The sequence below is a fragment of the Rhagoletis zephyria genome, unplaced genomic scaffold, assembly GCF_001687245.7.
Source record: "Rhagoletis zephyria isolate East Lansing unplaced genomic scaffold, Rhagoletis_zephyria_1.1 Rzeph_scaffold_05136, whole genome shotgun sequence".
NCBI classification, from domain to species: domain Eukaryota; kingdom Metazoa; phylum Arthropoda; class Insecta; order Diptera; family Tephritidae; genus Rhagoletis; species Rhagoletis zephyria.
In genome coordinates, this window is record NW_016162219.1 from 24,136 (window position 1) to 40,657 (window position 16,522).

The 16,522-nt window shown below is 33.3% G+C and overlaps 1 protein-coding gene across 1 annotated transcript in view; it reads right to left on the minus strand.

Annotated features, from left to right (window-relative positions):
- The window catches only part of LOC108371671 (pre-mRNA-splicing regulator female-lethal(2)D-like), a gene marked incomplete at its 3' end in the record, with an annotated part of 36,095 nt that extends 19,582 nt beyond the window's left edge, over nt 1–16,513 (minus strand). The window contains exon 1 of the mRNA XM_017627276.1: nt 16,439–16,513. Coding sequence (XP_017482765.1) covers nt 16,439–16,489 — 51 coding nt within the window. The remainder of the gene's footprint in view (nt 1–16,438) is intronic.
- Nucleotides 16,514–16,522: the final 9 nt, after the last annotated feature.

Below are 16,522 nucleotides of genomic sequence, written 5' to 3' on the forward strand. Positions count from 1 at the left end.
TCAAGTAATAACTTTTCCCTGCCATAGTGTATAAAGATGAATGTGCGTATGAATATGAACTTAGAAAGACGTAGTATAAATAATAATATTTTTTATGGCGCATCTAAGTATGCATTTCAGGTGAATTTCGTTTACGTTTGTATGTAACTTATGTCTGCAACTGAAGCCAAATGACTATTTCGAGGTCAATTGAGAGAACCCCTTCACTTTAAATTGTTTTCAATTATAAACGTTTTATAAAGCTGCAGCCTGACTTTGCAAGTAAACCAATTTAACAAACTTTTTAGTGAAAGTACGAAAATGAGTTTAAAATCGGAAGAACATGAAAGAACGAGTATAAAAATGTACTTTAAGGCAAATCACATGATTAGCGAGATGGCACTATCAAGTAGTTATAAGGAGAAAATAAAGTAACTTTGATTAGAACTTACTAGCCAAAATCACTATACGTGATGCATCTGACGACAGCCTTATAGTAGGTATAGAAAAGAAATTTAGAAATTCCTTGCTGTCATCCTGACAGTTGCAAGACAGTTAATTTATTTCAAGGGAAATGAATGGGATGCGCTTTGAAATTTTCAGTGGAAAAAATAAAGCTTTGCTGCACTAAATTAGCTTTACAGCAAATTAAAGCCATAACATTCACGTACTGGCATGGCGAATTGAGACCTTTCGGTAACAAGTGTGTTGAATATGTAAAAGGATAGAATAACTGTATCTCTTTTCAGACTCTCCAGAATTTCTTTACTTCGAACTCCATACCAAGTCTTTCAGACATTTTAAGCGCCATTCAGGTTTTCAACTCCCTATTCAGTATAATGTTTAATGAGCAGAAAAGCGCTGAACACCTGAAAAGCTTGATGTGGAGCTCTAGTCTTAAAACAAATGTAGATTTCAGAAGTATCAATCTAAGTTTCAATCTAACGCCAAAATTTATGAATTTCTACATGCCACATATGCACAAAAACAACAATGGTACACCTATTTTTGCAATAGTTAATTCGTCAAGGACCCTGACTAAAAGAGTCTGGCAACTGTCAGTATTCAATCAACGCCAAATTTAGCTTTCATTAACACTGAAAATGAGCAGAAGTAGTGAACGAATTTCTGTGAATGAGAACTAGAAAGGAAAAGGTATAGAAAGCAAACAAGTACATACATATATGAAAATAAACGACTAGCAGAAGGAAAATACTCAAATATTGTCTCCACTAAGTACGAAAAAATAGGAAAGTGAGCAAATCGCTTATTTTAAGTGGCGACACTCACAAGTATGAGAAAGCACGAACTTGCACGCAGCGTGAAAGTGTCATCAGAGCAATGACATGCATACACATGAAGTATGAAAATAAGGGTGGCTCACTAAAAAAAAAGTTGCGGTTTTTTTCAGTTTCGGTTATATTTTAAGACTGCCGCCGGAATATTTCGGAAAAACATCAAAGTTTATGTGAGCTGGACCGATTAGAAAATATGTACCTCCAAAAATGTCTTTGGAGATTTTGATTCCGCCGAAAAAATTTGTTAACATTTTTATGCCTACTCTTTAAGCTTAACCCTTCTACCAGAGAAAATTTGTTGGAAAAATATTTTTGAAAATATTTTTTTTTTTTAAACTCAATCTTTGGTGGTATTTACAAATCGGTCCAGCTAACGAAAGCTTAAATGTTTTTTAAAACGTTTTCGCGGAAGCCTTGAAGTATATTACATTGATTAATTTTGATAGAAAATCTGTTTTGATTTTTTAGTATTTTTTTTTTTGTACGGAGAGTGATATATCCTAATGCATATGTGTACATAGTAATGCATAAATTTACACACTTCAACCGAAAGCAGGCGTCTAGCGCGACAACTACTTAGGAAAAGTCAAGCATCCGAAAAGGCCAAAACACCAGCAAGCAGTCAGGTGGAGAAACCATCTACATACATACATACATTAGTATATATGTGAAAGTACATAGCGACCCAGTGAGCGAGCGAACAATGTACGCTAACGACCTTGACCAATAATGCGAATTGCATGTAGTTGCTTGACAGCAGCAAAATAGCAAAAAACAAACACAACAGCAGGTTGTCGGCATTTTTTTTCTGTTGCTGGTTTTCGGCTATTATGGCTCACATTTGGCTGGGCGGCAGCGGGCTTGGGCGGGTGTGTTTTGATTTTTGTCAAGTTTTGCACACTTGGCGCACATTTAAGACTTTTTGCTACAATTTACTTTCACTGCGTCCTTTCTTGAGTACTTTTTTGGCGCACTCCCACTCGACTAAAAAATAGTTTGGCAAACGATTGGGGCTGTTAGTAATGGTGTCAGTAAACTCGCATAGCTAAGGACCTTCTACAATTTCGCACTCTACAAAGTCACTTAAGTAGTGAGCGTTGCATATATATTTAAATATTGGCAATTAAATGTACATACATGCATACCTACAGCTTTACCTGATACTCTCGGGTTCATTGCTCATTTAATTAAAAAGCAATTAAGTGCTGAATAGAAAACCTAAACTACTCGTAGCGTCTGACCCAAATTTTCGCATCAACGCTCAAGGTTTCTAATTAAAAGCAAAAATTTGCTCGATATCATTTCATGCAAAATTTATATTTTAATAAATATTATTAAATATTGCCACCTCATTTCNCTGGCTGGCTGTGCACACAAAAGTGGGCCAATGCAATAAATTTGAAGTTCAATTTTAAGGACGCGCGCGCCGATCCAAATTAATTAAAGCCTTTAAAGAGTGCGGTGAACCAATTCCATTTCGGTTGTTGCTGTCTTTTTTTTTTTTGTTTGCATGACAAAATTCGTGTCACTATCGTAAATTGCGTACGCATAAGTGATGCGGTTACAAATAAATAATTTATTTACATTTAAATTGGCTACTTACTTAATATTTAGGCCAAGTGACGCGCACGCACCCACGCACGCACGCAATTACATACATATCTATGTATGTACATATGTATGTAAGTACGTAAAAGCAAGAAAGCGGACAACTTTGCCCTGTTGCTGGATGGAGTTCAGCAAAACAAAAAGTAGAAAGAAAAATTTGACGAAATGCAAGTTTATGAGCAAAATTATTTGTTTCACTTTCCATTTTTGTTTGCTAATTTTTTCCTTGTTTTCTGTTTTTACTCTTGGTTTGTTTGGCCAGCGGCCAGCGGCCAGCAAAAATGTTGCCCAATTTTCGCTGTCGGCCAAATGCTACTCAACTACTAAATCTTCGTTGTTGTTGCAAGTGTATTTTGTCCTACCCCAACAGCAGCTGTGCTGTACCAGCATTCTGTTGTGAAAATAGGGTATTTTATTACATTTAGTGTACTTTTAGTAAGCCAGTGTGTAATTTAAATAATTTTCACATTAAAAATCAAATCAACGCTTAAGGTCGTTCAAGCAACAAAAATTTGCATTCGCGCATATTTCATTGGAAATATTTATTTGCTCGCATGAATATCGGACGCAAAATTTGCATATCCTTAAAATACGTTAACAGTTTGTTCATAGAATATTTTGTCACTCCATTTATTGGTCAATTTAAAAAATACGCCTACGCATTGAAGTGCTGACTTAGATATTTAGAATGTTTTGGAGTATCAACAAGGCTGTGACTATTGAATTTATTGTGAATAAATTTGTATCGCATGAAAGAGTTCATTGCAAAAATATGACATAAGTATTTAGAAGAAGTATTGGTATTATTCATTTTTTTAAAGTATGCAAGCAGCAACTGCTTTGGTAGTGAAAATTGGATTTCACTTTATGCTCGCTTTGTCTGATTTCCGCTCGCTTAGCGAAAAATTTTGCATGTGAAAGCAAAAACAAAGTTAGCGGGCAAAAAAGGACGATAGCGAGATTGGTTGTACCCCATTGAGTTTGTTCGTTTCGCCACTCGCTAATATACAGATTTCTTCGACGTACGGCAAAGGAAATCAACACACAAAATTTTTAAAAAAATTTTGACTAAAAATCAACGCGAATTTTTAGCTGCTTGATCTCGTTTCACTAGAATTAAAAACCGATCTATCTAAAAATTCAGATTCAAAATCGTCAAAATTTAGACGGAAATTCGTTGAATTTTTCTAAGTTCCGTACAAAGTTTGAAAGCATGACTTATGTGGATTTAATTAAAGGATAAGCCATATTTTTATAAAAAAAATCATAAAAAAAAAATTTTAGCTTGAAAAATTTTGCTAATATTAAACAAAAACACCATGCACTCACTTTTGATTGCCAGAGTACCTATATATCGTTACCTTACCTTACCTTCACAAACGCACTAACCAACATCCTTTTTCACAGATTTTGGAAAAATATACTAAAATACAACTCTGCTAAGAATAGTGAAATTTTCACTAAAGATAGTGAATTCACTTTTTAAAAAGCCCTATCTGTTTTTGACTATCTTGTTTTTTGTTTCTCCTGTAAAAGAGAAAATTGATTCGTTAGGGCTTTTGTGAATTATTATCGTTATATGTAAATTAATTTTATTGATAACAAATCTTTGGTAATTTTTTTATTTGTATAAAGCCTGTTGTTTTGCCAAACCTTGTAGCTTTTGTGCTTTTGAAATAAAAGCAGGAAATAATGTTACTCATACGCCGTATCGTGCATAGTCGTTTTCGTATATACTCGTACATGGAGTAATCATTTCAATGTTAAATTGTGAATGAATTTTTTCTTTTTCATACGCAATGCAAACTTAAAATAAAAATATCTTGGGAAAATAACTTGATTTAGAAAAACGGCAGACAGAACCGTAACATACGGCCCAAAATTAAGTGTACTTGTATCGGCCTTCTTTTGTGTCATTTAAGCGTCACTATACTGTTATTAATATAATTTGTGCTATGATTTTTTATTCGTATTCGTTTTCTCCGCGGGTTTTTGAGTAAATTGTATATTTCTTATTTTTAATCAATTACATATTGGCCATCATTAGAAAAACTTAGCCAAGTGATTTTCAGTAGCTTTTCGATCGGTCAATATTTTACCATTAAGAGATGTTTGCAGAGACCTAAGTAAATGAAAGTCAGACGGCGAAAGGTTCGGTCTATGCATTAAAACTTCTATCCGAAGCTTCATCAATTTGTTCCTAGTCATCAAAAATGTGTGAGGCCCAGCATTGTCATGATGGAAAAAACTCCATTTCTGTTGGCGAATTCTGGTCGCTCTTTCTTGATTGCTTGGTTCAATCGGTCAAGATGTGCACAATAGAGGATCGAGTTTATCGTTTCGCTTCACGCAGTGCATTTCTTCAGAAATTTCACTCAAATCATTATTACGGGCGACGAATAACATAATAGTTTTCACTAAAAATATAGCCTGATATGTCACCTTTCAAACGTACGTCAGTTTGCGCAATTGGATTAGTGTTGCAAGATGTACGGGCATCAACACTACATAGTCACAAAAATCTGCAGGGACTTTTCATATAACCCAATACTTTGAATCTATGCAAGACTGTATACCCAAAATATGAAGTTTCGATATTAAAATTAATGAAAAAATAAGAACCGCCCTAATAAATTTTGTTTATTACTTTACTGAGTAAGTATGAGGGAAGCCCATTGCTTTAAAAAAATATTCATGCATTTCAAAACATATTCACTTCAATAAAGGCAGAAAGGAGGAGCGTGTACAAAACCTTTAAATGTGGCTTGTTTTGCATAGCTAATAGTTCTGAGAAATTAAAAGTCCGTAAAGGAAAGAGAAAACGCAACTTTTTTGCATATGTTTATATACATGGGTTGCTTAACCACGCTTGTATGTGAGTAAGTGATTTTTTTATTCCATTGTACGCCCGAACTCAACCAACCATGCAAAGGACACACCATAAGCAGCAAAAAAGTGGTTACTTTTTGCATTTGTACGCTGTTCGTTTGCTGGCAGAATGTTATGATCGAAAAGGAGGTCTTTTTTTGAGTTAAGTATGCGTCAGAATTTTCTTTAAGCTGTGTAAAAAATTCGCAGCGTTATCCATTAATTAATTGTGCCTCATACGAAGGGTTTTTGCTATTTTACATTTGACACTTTGCTTAACAACTAAAAGTAGAAAAGAAACACACTTTGACTAAAGCAACGAAACAAATTAAATATTGCAGTCTGTATAAAATTTTGAAATTTTTTACACTTGCATTATTTTTTTTTTATTTCTTTAATATATTTGGTTTTGTTCAAAGTGAAAAAATTTCATAAAACTTTAAAGCCATACTTTTCGCATTTTAAAATATGACATTCTTCCAGCAAATGGCTGATTTGCACATATATATGCATATACATAAATCGGTGCTTAGTCTGGCATTGGTTGCCAAGTTTGACCACAGAGACTGTATGCGCTTTTATATCTCTGTGACTCTGTTAAGCACTTGTGCAATTCTCTTTTTCTGATTATTTTACGATTTTGTTTTTTTTTTTTATTTGAATAACCTTTTTCTTGCTCATTTAGCAGTCAGCTCACATACTTTGCTTTACATTATTATAATTAAATGTTTTCCAATTAATTTTTAAATAACACAAAAGCTGTTGGTTCGCAAATTAGTGCCAGACTTAAAAAAATTGTAAATTCCATATCTGTTTTTGATTGTATGTAAGTAAGTTTGTGGACTGTAAACATTGCACTTCGCTTAGCTACCTTGAAAATTTTAAATACCAAAAACTTCTAAAGGCTTACAAGTTTAAATCCTCATCTGGTGTAAACAAATAATTTACGCCAATTTGAATTATAGTGCTAAACAATGCAGGCCTTCAATTTGCACGAATTTCGAATTGCATTGCATTGAAGTGTTTACAATTATTGTAAGAATCGAACTAACAACAGCAGCCTTGTAAAGTTTTGTAAACTTTTATTTCAAATGCACTAACCATTTGTTTACAAAGTTTGGAGGCTAATGTCGCTAACAAATCAAAGGAATAGCCATGTGTTAATGCAATTTTCGAATTTTTGCATACTTTTATATACACGCATATGTGAATAGGTATGTACATAAATACATACCTAAATTGGTCGAAATAATTATAGCCGCACCACATTTTGACAAGTTTTAACATACTATTTTTTGTTGTTATTTAACTTTGGTTATATTTTTATACAAATATAGTCCATTCTTTAACAAAATCCGTGTAAATCCAAGTTTCACACCCTGTGCAATATTTAAAAATAATTCAACAAACTTTCGTAAAAATTTCTATTTTTTTGAATTAGATTTCCTAGAAAGATTCTCAGTATGCAGTTTTGTAGCCCACTGAATTTTAATAGAACAAAGTACAGTTTCAAATAGCTAAAAATTACAGTTGATTTTTTAGAATTTTTTTTTTTGTCCAGGATGTTTCGGTTTTCCTCCATATAAAAATAAATTGTGTGTATTCGTTATATGGAAGCAAATGGGACAAAAAAATTCTAAAAAGTCAACAAAACATCTGTTCGATATGATGCGATATGAACTTATGACGAACATTTATAGTTCGAAAACTTCTGACAATTTTCGATGCACCATTAGCCACATCTAGCTACGAGGTATTGAGCATAAAAGAACGGAAAACTGTGTTGTCGGACCTCTTCACGAAGAGGGTAGATTTTGATCACTTGCTACCGCAGACAAAGTTTTCGGCTTGCAGGAGGACTGTCATCACTGTAGGTGTTACCGCCGTTCCATTAGGGTACTTTTAAAGTAATTTGCATATTATCCCTAGTGGGTACTTGTACATACATAATTTCACTACTGTAAATTTCCAAACATACATAAGTATTCATTTCATTGTTTTGTCATTTTGAAACGGTAAAATAAGAAGTTAAGAAAGAATATAAATGGATCAACGTTAAAATATGCGAGCTCAGTTCGCACGTAAAATCTGATACAAATGTTTTTAAAGTAGTTTAACACAAAATACAAATCGTTACTACTGTGAAAAGTTGTTTCATTGAAAGCGAACTCCTGAAATTACAAATCTTTAAAAACATTTTTAACTATCGCGCTGCGCGTACAAATAAAATTTAATAAGTAATCGAATTACATACATATAACTACAATCCGAATGGCTGACGAACGTGACTCTGGCAATGAGTACAATTGTCTTAAATGCAGTGAAAAAGATGATAACCGCATGGTACAATGCGATCAATGCGACAAGTGGTATCATTTCTGGTGTGTCGGGGTTAATAGCGGAATAGAAGACCTAAGCTGGTGTTGCGATAAATGCGATCCCCTAGCTTCTACCGCAACTACGAGTGCTGCAACTCCTCCGAGCACAGCACAAATTAATATGGTGCCGACTTATAATTCAACTTGTCCGCAATCAACATCTTCGCCTGCACATGACGCANTGTCTGAAATCCCACGTGATCTGTCAAATACTAATGCATGAAAATCCTAACCTCAAAAAAATCACCCGTTATATAAAAATTCGACAAATTTAATAAATGTTTTGAGTATGCAGTTTGGAAGCCCATTAAATGTTAGTATAATAAAGTGCAAGTTGGAAGAAGCTTGGACTTACCGTTGATTTTTGGCAATTTTTTGTTCGCGCATTTTCTTCCATACACAATATGTTCAACAATTTTTTTGTATGGACCAAATAACTATAGTAAGTCCTAGCTACATAAAATTTGAACTTTGAATTGAATAGGTTACAAAACTGCATACTCAGAATGTTTCTAAGAAATCGAATTAAAAAGCTCATAGTTTTGATGAAATGTTGTGGAATTTTGCTACTTTTTGTACAAAGTTTCAAATTATGACCTACATGGTATTTGTTAGATGACGAGCCTCACTTTCATAAAAAGGAATAAACATTAAATAATCGAAAGGGGAATAGCCATAGAAAGCTAAAATATCTCTTCCATATTTATATTTTCGCCACTCTATCTACAGCTTATGTCTTTCATATCCACGATTTCTTTGAGGGTATTAAATAGTATTATTTTTTGTTATTTCGTTAATTATATTATTATATGACTCAAAAGGATGATAGCTATGTTTATGGCTCATTTTTATTATGTATCCTTTGTGATAACGAAAGTGCTGGCTCGTTTGTTCGAAAAATTGTTTTTGGGCCAGAGCACAGGGAGAGTGTTACTAAATGAATAAAGAAAACACTAAAAATCGGGTCTTAATCGCAACAAATATGAAAAATCGAGACACTTATACGTTCCGACTTTTGAAAAATATTCAGCGGGACAATTTTCTCAAAATCCGTACTGTCCTGCCAAAATCGGTACGAATGGTCACCATAGCTATAAGGCGTCCGCGTCTTAATACCCAAATAACGATAAATGTAGCACTGCATATTTATATGCATTAAAAGTATAATATTCATTGTATTCGATAAACATAAATCTTTATCGATATCATTTTGTTGTGGTTACTGTTATCGATAACAATATTGATCTTTGTTGTTAACATCCCTTGGCGTTATCGATAAATATTGATATCGATATACGTACATATATATGTTAAATCTCTAAATCTAAAATCAAATCAAATCAAATAAGAAAATATTAACAAAATTACACTAAATTACACAAAATTTAACAATTATACTAAGTATATGAGAATGTCACTAAATAAAGCTTTCCGCTCACATTTTAGTTGCCACAAATTTAAGGGATTGGATCTTATTCAACTGATAGGTAAAAAACAATATATTTTGCACTCATACATATACATAAATACAAAAATAACGCTATTTTTAAATTATTCAATGCCATGTTTCTATTCTGGTACCTACAGGGCACCTTATCTGCTAAGAAGATTTGCTTACAAAACACAACAAAAACAATGCACTACGAAAGCTCATAATCACGATTTCCACATACATGTTTATCCACAGCCTATATTTATTAAGTTTCATCGCAATCTTATTTTTCATAATTTTCAATAAAACACTTTACAAAGCGATTTTTAATACACACATTCATTGTTGAATTTTTATGCGAGTATTTCTTTAGTCATTTGGCCAAGTGTGAACATTTCAAGGGACCCACAGATGGTCAAACCAAAAAGGCCAGACAAATAAACATACAAACATACATATGTATGTATGTGTATGCATATGTTTTACGATGCTNGTCAAATCAAAAAGGCCAGACAAATAAACATACAAACATACATATGTATGCATGTGTATGCATATGTTTGCATATGTTTTACGATGCTAGTCTAAAGCAAAGCAGCTGAACCACTGCGGCGAGACTCGGCGGCGCGTTAGCGGCCCACACACCACAGCACAAATGATGCTGGCCGGCGTTGAAAACGACCAAGCAAACAAAGAAATTGATGATGATACATACATCTATGTACATGTGTGTTTGCCTGTGTTCATTTTCTTTCATTTTCACGCTAAGATAATAAAGAATTGTGTATCAAGAACTTAAGTCGCTTTGCGCCAGACGCGATGCGAATGGCTAAATGTGGTACTAAATGAATCGAGTATACTTTTAATGACACTGCGATTACGGCACTAGTACTGGGTATTTACAAACACATTTTTTTTTATTGTTGTTGTTAACTAATTTAGTTTTCATTATCATGCTATTGCTTATTAAATAATGAACTTGCACTTGCATTTTATAGACAAATGCAAATATAAAAGAAAACTTTTCCTGTCTCGTCACCTTGCAGCCGCGTGACGTCAGTGCGTTTCAAAAAATTAAAAAAAAACAAAATTACCTACATACTCGTATAGACTATATTAAAATGTGTGATTGTGTGTGTGCTTAGCCTTCTCAACATCAAAAGCGAGAAATAAATCGCATGTTAATGCCTGAAGAATGTCTGCAAATTATGCAAAAGTATGACATTTTCATGCTTTCTATGACATGAGTCACATGCGTAGCGGAGGATATTTAGTTGCAAGTCACTCAGGGCATTTGCTTTCACAAGTCTTTTTGCATTCATATGTATGTATGTATGTACGTGTGTCGGTAATTGCAAAATTGTAGAAAAAAAAACTATTTATAAGCTTACTGACTGGTCTTTGTCAACAACTGTCAACGACATGTTAATGTAAGTTTACATACATATTTCGCAATCAATTTAAATGATTTGCGTATTCTTTATTGGCTATTGAAAATGACTGAAAGCGATTGTGAAAGGTAGCGAATGAAAGATTAATCGCTGATGCAAATAGCATTGTACATTAGTGAAAATGAGGCAATGTAAGAAATGTAAGTAAAATAAAGCTAAAGCGAGGAAAGCTTTGGGATACTTGGGTAATGTGGCCTGTACCTCAATATGAAAACTGTAAGCATACATTTTTTTTACAAATATATTTGAGGTGCTAAGTAGCGTCCATAAAATGATTTATGCTCATAAAATTGTTGTGTAGAACTGTTTTTTTTTTGATAATTGCACATCTATGGCATATAAATTCGTCGTAAGAAAGTAAGTAATGGTTTATTTAAAAGACTGCGCAAATGTGATTTAACAGTGCCGATCACTTGAATAGCGCCCCTTTTTATTTTATTTTTTATTAAAATATAGCATATTCAATATCAAAAACCAAGTAAATCCGATTTTTACACTTAAAATAAAATGCATAGCAATTAAAAAAAAAAAATTCATAAAAATTTCAAACTCTTTGTATGCAGTTTTGTAGCCCAATAAATTTTAGTGTAATAAATTGCTAGTTTCAAGTTTTTAAAAAATCGCGTTGATTTTTGATAATTTTTTTTCTTTAAGGTGCTATGCATAGTACTTACAAACAAAAAATTTATGTTCGCGAATTTTTTTATATGACAATTTTTTATTTATAAATTTTTTTTTATTAAAAGGAGAGCACCTTTTGTACAAAGTTTGAAAATAAAATTTACGCGGATTTTGTGAAGAATATGCTAAAGTTTTATAAAAAAAGTAACGATTATTAAATAAACAAAACGAAAACTGCCAATACAAAGGATTAAAAGAGGGTCTATTGTAGTGGCCGGTACTGTATCGGCAGCTAAGATCAGAAGAAGTTATTACTGCTGTTCTCTTTTTTTTTTTGGTGTTTACGGCATTCTTTAATCATGTCCTTTGATCTCCTTCTTTCTAAGCCAAAATGTTTTCAAGCATCCCAATGGCTGCCCCGTAGACATGACTCAAATGTATAAACTTCAGGCATGACTCAATGAGGCATACTAGTGCTAGTGTGTGTGAATTTGAAAAAAAAGCCGCGAACAGAATTGGCGCAATACCATGTGAACAAATATTCTAAAAATTATTTGTTTTTGTTTTCGCATTTTAATTTATGGGAACGATTTATTCACATGGAACAGGCGATATGGCGATAATTATGTTCACTGACGGTTCTAAAATGGCAAATGGAGAAGGTACCAGAAATTGAAGATCGGCCGCCTAAAAAGGTTGTGGTGCTATGAAAAAAGCTGTGAAGCTAGCCCACATAAAAACAAAAAAACACACATATGTGGACTACCAAGTAAAACAATTGCATAAAGCGCCCTTCGCAGTATGAAAGCCAGCCGAAAAACTGACGAAAATTAGAAGACCACAAATCTATTGGATAACCAGTCCGACTTTTGGACAGGTCAAATTGCACGCAAAGTCTACTTGTACAGTGAAATAGATAGTCCCGGACTAGATAGGATCCGGTAGCCACCAGCAATGAGGGATTCTTAGAGTTGAAAAGTTGCGAGCAGGCAGCTATGCTAAAGTTCTGCATTCGCAAAAATGGATAAAAATGCTTGGGGGTTTTGAAAATCCAAAACTTAGACGACAATTTAAAAGTAGATTTAGATTCACTGCTAAAAGCTTTGATATCCTATCTGATGATGTATACTTCAACTTACAAGATATGGATAGCATCTCGCATGCTTAGAGACCAAGTCGTCTATATGTGGCTTAATTCCCAGTCTAAGCTCAGTTTGAAGAGTTCCACAAAAAACTGAAAATCAAAAGTAGCCTTATTTTCATTGAAGTTGATCACTTCAGCGACATTTGGGGAATGTTCAAGCTGGCAAAACAACAAAATAAACATCAATGCATGAATTGTGAGGCACTTTCTTAAAATACTCGCATGGCAAAATTCTAGGTTCGGTGTTTGGTTTTTGCCATCGATTGCACATCTGTCTCATACACACGTCAAAGATCCAAAAGTGAAGAGTCCGCTGATCAACAGCAATTAAATTCATAAACAAATGGTAAATTTCCTCATTTCGGTTAAAAACCTGAGGAAGTGATATCCATCACACACATGTCTACTTATTTACGAATCTGCTGTCCCAACATACGTAGCACGTGCGGAAGGAAACCATCTCCAATTCACTTTGTTCACCATCTGTTGGCTGCTAAATACATATTACCGGTTTGCGGTTTGCATGCATTGACAGAAATTTGACAGCTGTCAATCATTTCATTTTTTCCACAGCGTCACCATTCATTGGAAATTTTGCTTTTATCAATTCAAAGAGTTAAAATGTATGATACTGTGAAATTCATTTGGAAATTTCTTTACAAATGAAAGTGACACGTGAACATTGACCTAAGCAAAACTGCCTCTCTGAGATGAAGAAGCAGATGAAGAAGGAAAAGAAAGTGTTGTGTGTTTCATTTTCAAAGGAAATGGAAAAGCAATTATCGTTGAAGTCTTTACAAAAAAAAATGAAAAGATAGACACTGAAAAATAAAAATTAACGCAATGCAGCCACGTGCTGTTAAAATTGCAAGTAGTACTTGGTACTCTTTCTACTTTATAATATATTTAAGGGGCAAAAAATAGAAAATATTATCTACTTAATGGGCTGTTTTTCACATGTGCACTTTTAGAAAAAATAGGGACGCGATATTTTGACCAGTTGTGTGTTTTTTTTTTAATGTTTATTCATTTTCTATAAGAGTGTAGTAGTTTGTAAATATAACAAAAACAATATACATAAATCCACATTTCAAACTTTGTACAAAAATCAGATCAGTGCAACAAATTTTCACCAAATTTAAAACTTTTAAATCATAAATTTTAGAAACGATTTTGCCGCAAATTTTTGCCGTATTCCTATTATTTTTTTCCAACAGTGCATTTTTCAAAAAAATTGGATTTTAATTATTTCATTGATCTTCTTCCGACATGTCTTGGAGTAATTTTCCCTAAGAAAAATATCTGACGGAAACCCGACCGATTATGTATTTAATTAGGAAATTTACAAGACGTCGTAAACATTTTATGCTTTGAAGTCGTAAAATTTTTCAATGTAAACAACGTCTAAAATAGGTTTTCGGCTGAAGAGTTTAACGACTTTAAGACATTCCGCCGCTTAAGTCGCTAAGTCGCCTTTTAAGTACTTCATAAGAATATTCATATTCCTAAACCAAATAGAATAAATAAAGTATGGAGGGCTAAAAAAGCAGAAATTAAAGCTGTGATGATAATTTTAGCGCTAATACTGGAAATATATCCACTCATCAAAGAGATAAGATAAACCTTTTTAATACTGCTGAAGTTGATGGCTCCTTTACTGGGAGTCCATTGTATATGGCAAAGTAGTGGTAGAAATGTTGCCTATGACTCTTGTAAAGTCTAACGAGAGGGCCAACGAGCTAATATCCTCGGCACGAAATAACGCCTGAAAGTGTTTACTGGAATATAGAATAGCAAATGAGTAAATCTGAAAGAAACTCAACGGCTTCTTACTGTGCTTTATAACATTATTTTCGGGTAGCACTTTTAAGAAAGACGAAACTGCTACCAAATTTTGTATTCAAACTAAAATAAAAAGTGCGAGGAAGGTCATTTTAAGATAAAAACCTCAAGGGCGGTATGTGAACCTTTCTCATCGATATTCAGCAACAGGACCTACAGTGAGGAACGGACTAAAGAATTATGTAAAATAATGCTTAATTGCCGCAGGTTCTTGCCTAAGTATCCTTACGATAACAATTAATTTGGCATCGGACGATGACACACATATGTATATACCGGCATATTATATTGATAGTTGCAGTTTTTATAAAATTTTATAAAAAAAGGATGTTGCCCACATTTTTGTTCGGGGTTTATATTTACCATATACACTTATGTATGTATACTGGCAGCAAAATTTAAAAATGATTCAAGTGCAGTTTTTTAAAGTTCGTCCTCTTAACATCAATTCCTTGCAACTTCATAGGAGTTGCTGAGTTTCCAAATCACCATAAGTCCAAACTTTCACGAAAATTATGAAAATTTAAAAAAAAAAAAATTAATTTGGTTAAATCCTACCGCTAATTATATGAAGTAAAGAAAACTTTGGCTTTTGAGTTCATACAGATATTTGATGGGAAAAATGTGTATTAGCTCAAAGGATAAAAATCCAATTTTTTTCATAAAAAACGTATACAAAATTACTTCGGTTGTATACAAGGAGATTCGTGCTAATTTATGCATACTTTAAAAAAGTTTAGCGCCATTAAAAAAATATTGAAAAATAACATTTCGTTCCGAGGATAAATGTCTCTCTCCCATTATTTTCAAACATAATTTTTACACGAAGGTAATATAAAAAATAAATCAAAAAGCACTATACTTAAAACACTAAATTTTACCTTAATTTATCTTATGTTATGTTATACATATTTATCATAAATTTGTATTAAATAGTATTTTTTTTTTTTTATAATCGCACATACCTGCTTGCAGCGCTTTGAAAGACTTCTGCATAATTTCTTATAGAATGGCGCCATTTTTGGTGTATCAAATCGTTCAAGTTCAGTGTCAATAATTTTATAATAAACCATGTATGCTTATATTTAAGTTTTCACGCGCTTCAAAGTCCAAAAACTGTGTTAGAAAATTAAATTTCAAAAAGTTTCTTGCAAATCGGGGATTCAATCGTAAATCACTTTTTTACATTGCATTGAAAAGCTTCAAATTAAAACAAATACACAGTGGAAGCGAAAGCAAAGAAAATGACGTTAAATCTTATCAGTTTAAAGTCACACACTTCTCTTAGAGATCACTTGGGAAAATCTTCAAAAAAAAAATTGTATTCAAAGATAAAGCTTGTCTTCGAATAAACTGAATTTAATCACACTGCCCAATAAATTTTCTCTTTTCGCTTTGAATTTTCCGCGCAAGCAAAATATTCAAGTATACCGTTGCGTTGATCGTACGTAACTGAATGTGGCGATCAGTGCAGTCACTGCTTTTATGTGCCTAAACGAAAACTCGCGCCTTGAGCGGGAAAAGTTTGTTTTGAGTGCGTAAATGAGTGAAACTCAAAGCAGAACAGAGGAAAATGCCGAGGAAAATTCGGACAAAAGAAACGCATTCATAACAAATAAAAGCGTCGAGCCATTTATTTTCTGAAAAAAAAAATATATATACATATATGACTGACTCAATTCATCGACAGATACACAAAAATTTTCTTTACAATACAACCGCAAATGCTCGCCACACTTGAATATGTACGTAGTATCTATCTCATAGTCTAGCTGTTAATAATCGTGGTATTTGTGAAAATTTTCGCTTGTACTTACTTGTTGCACGACAATGGTGGCACGCGGTGGCGCACACACCGCCACATCCATTGGGTTCGAAGTGACGTTGATGGGCCCAGCACC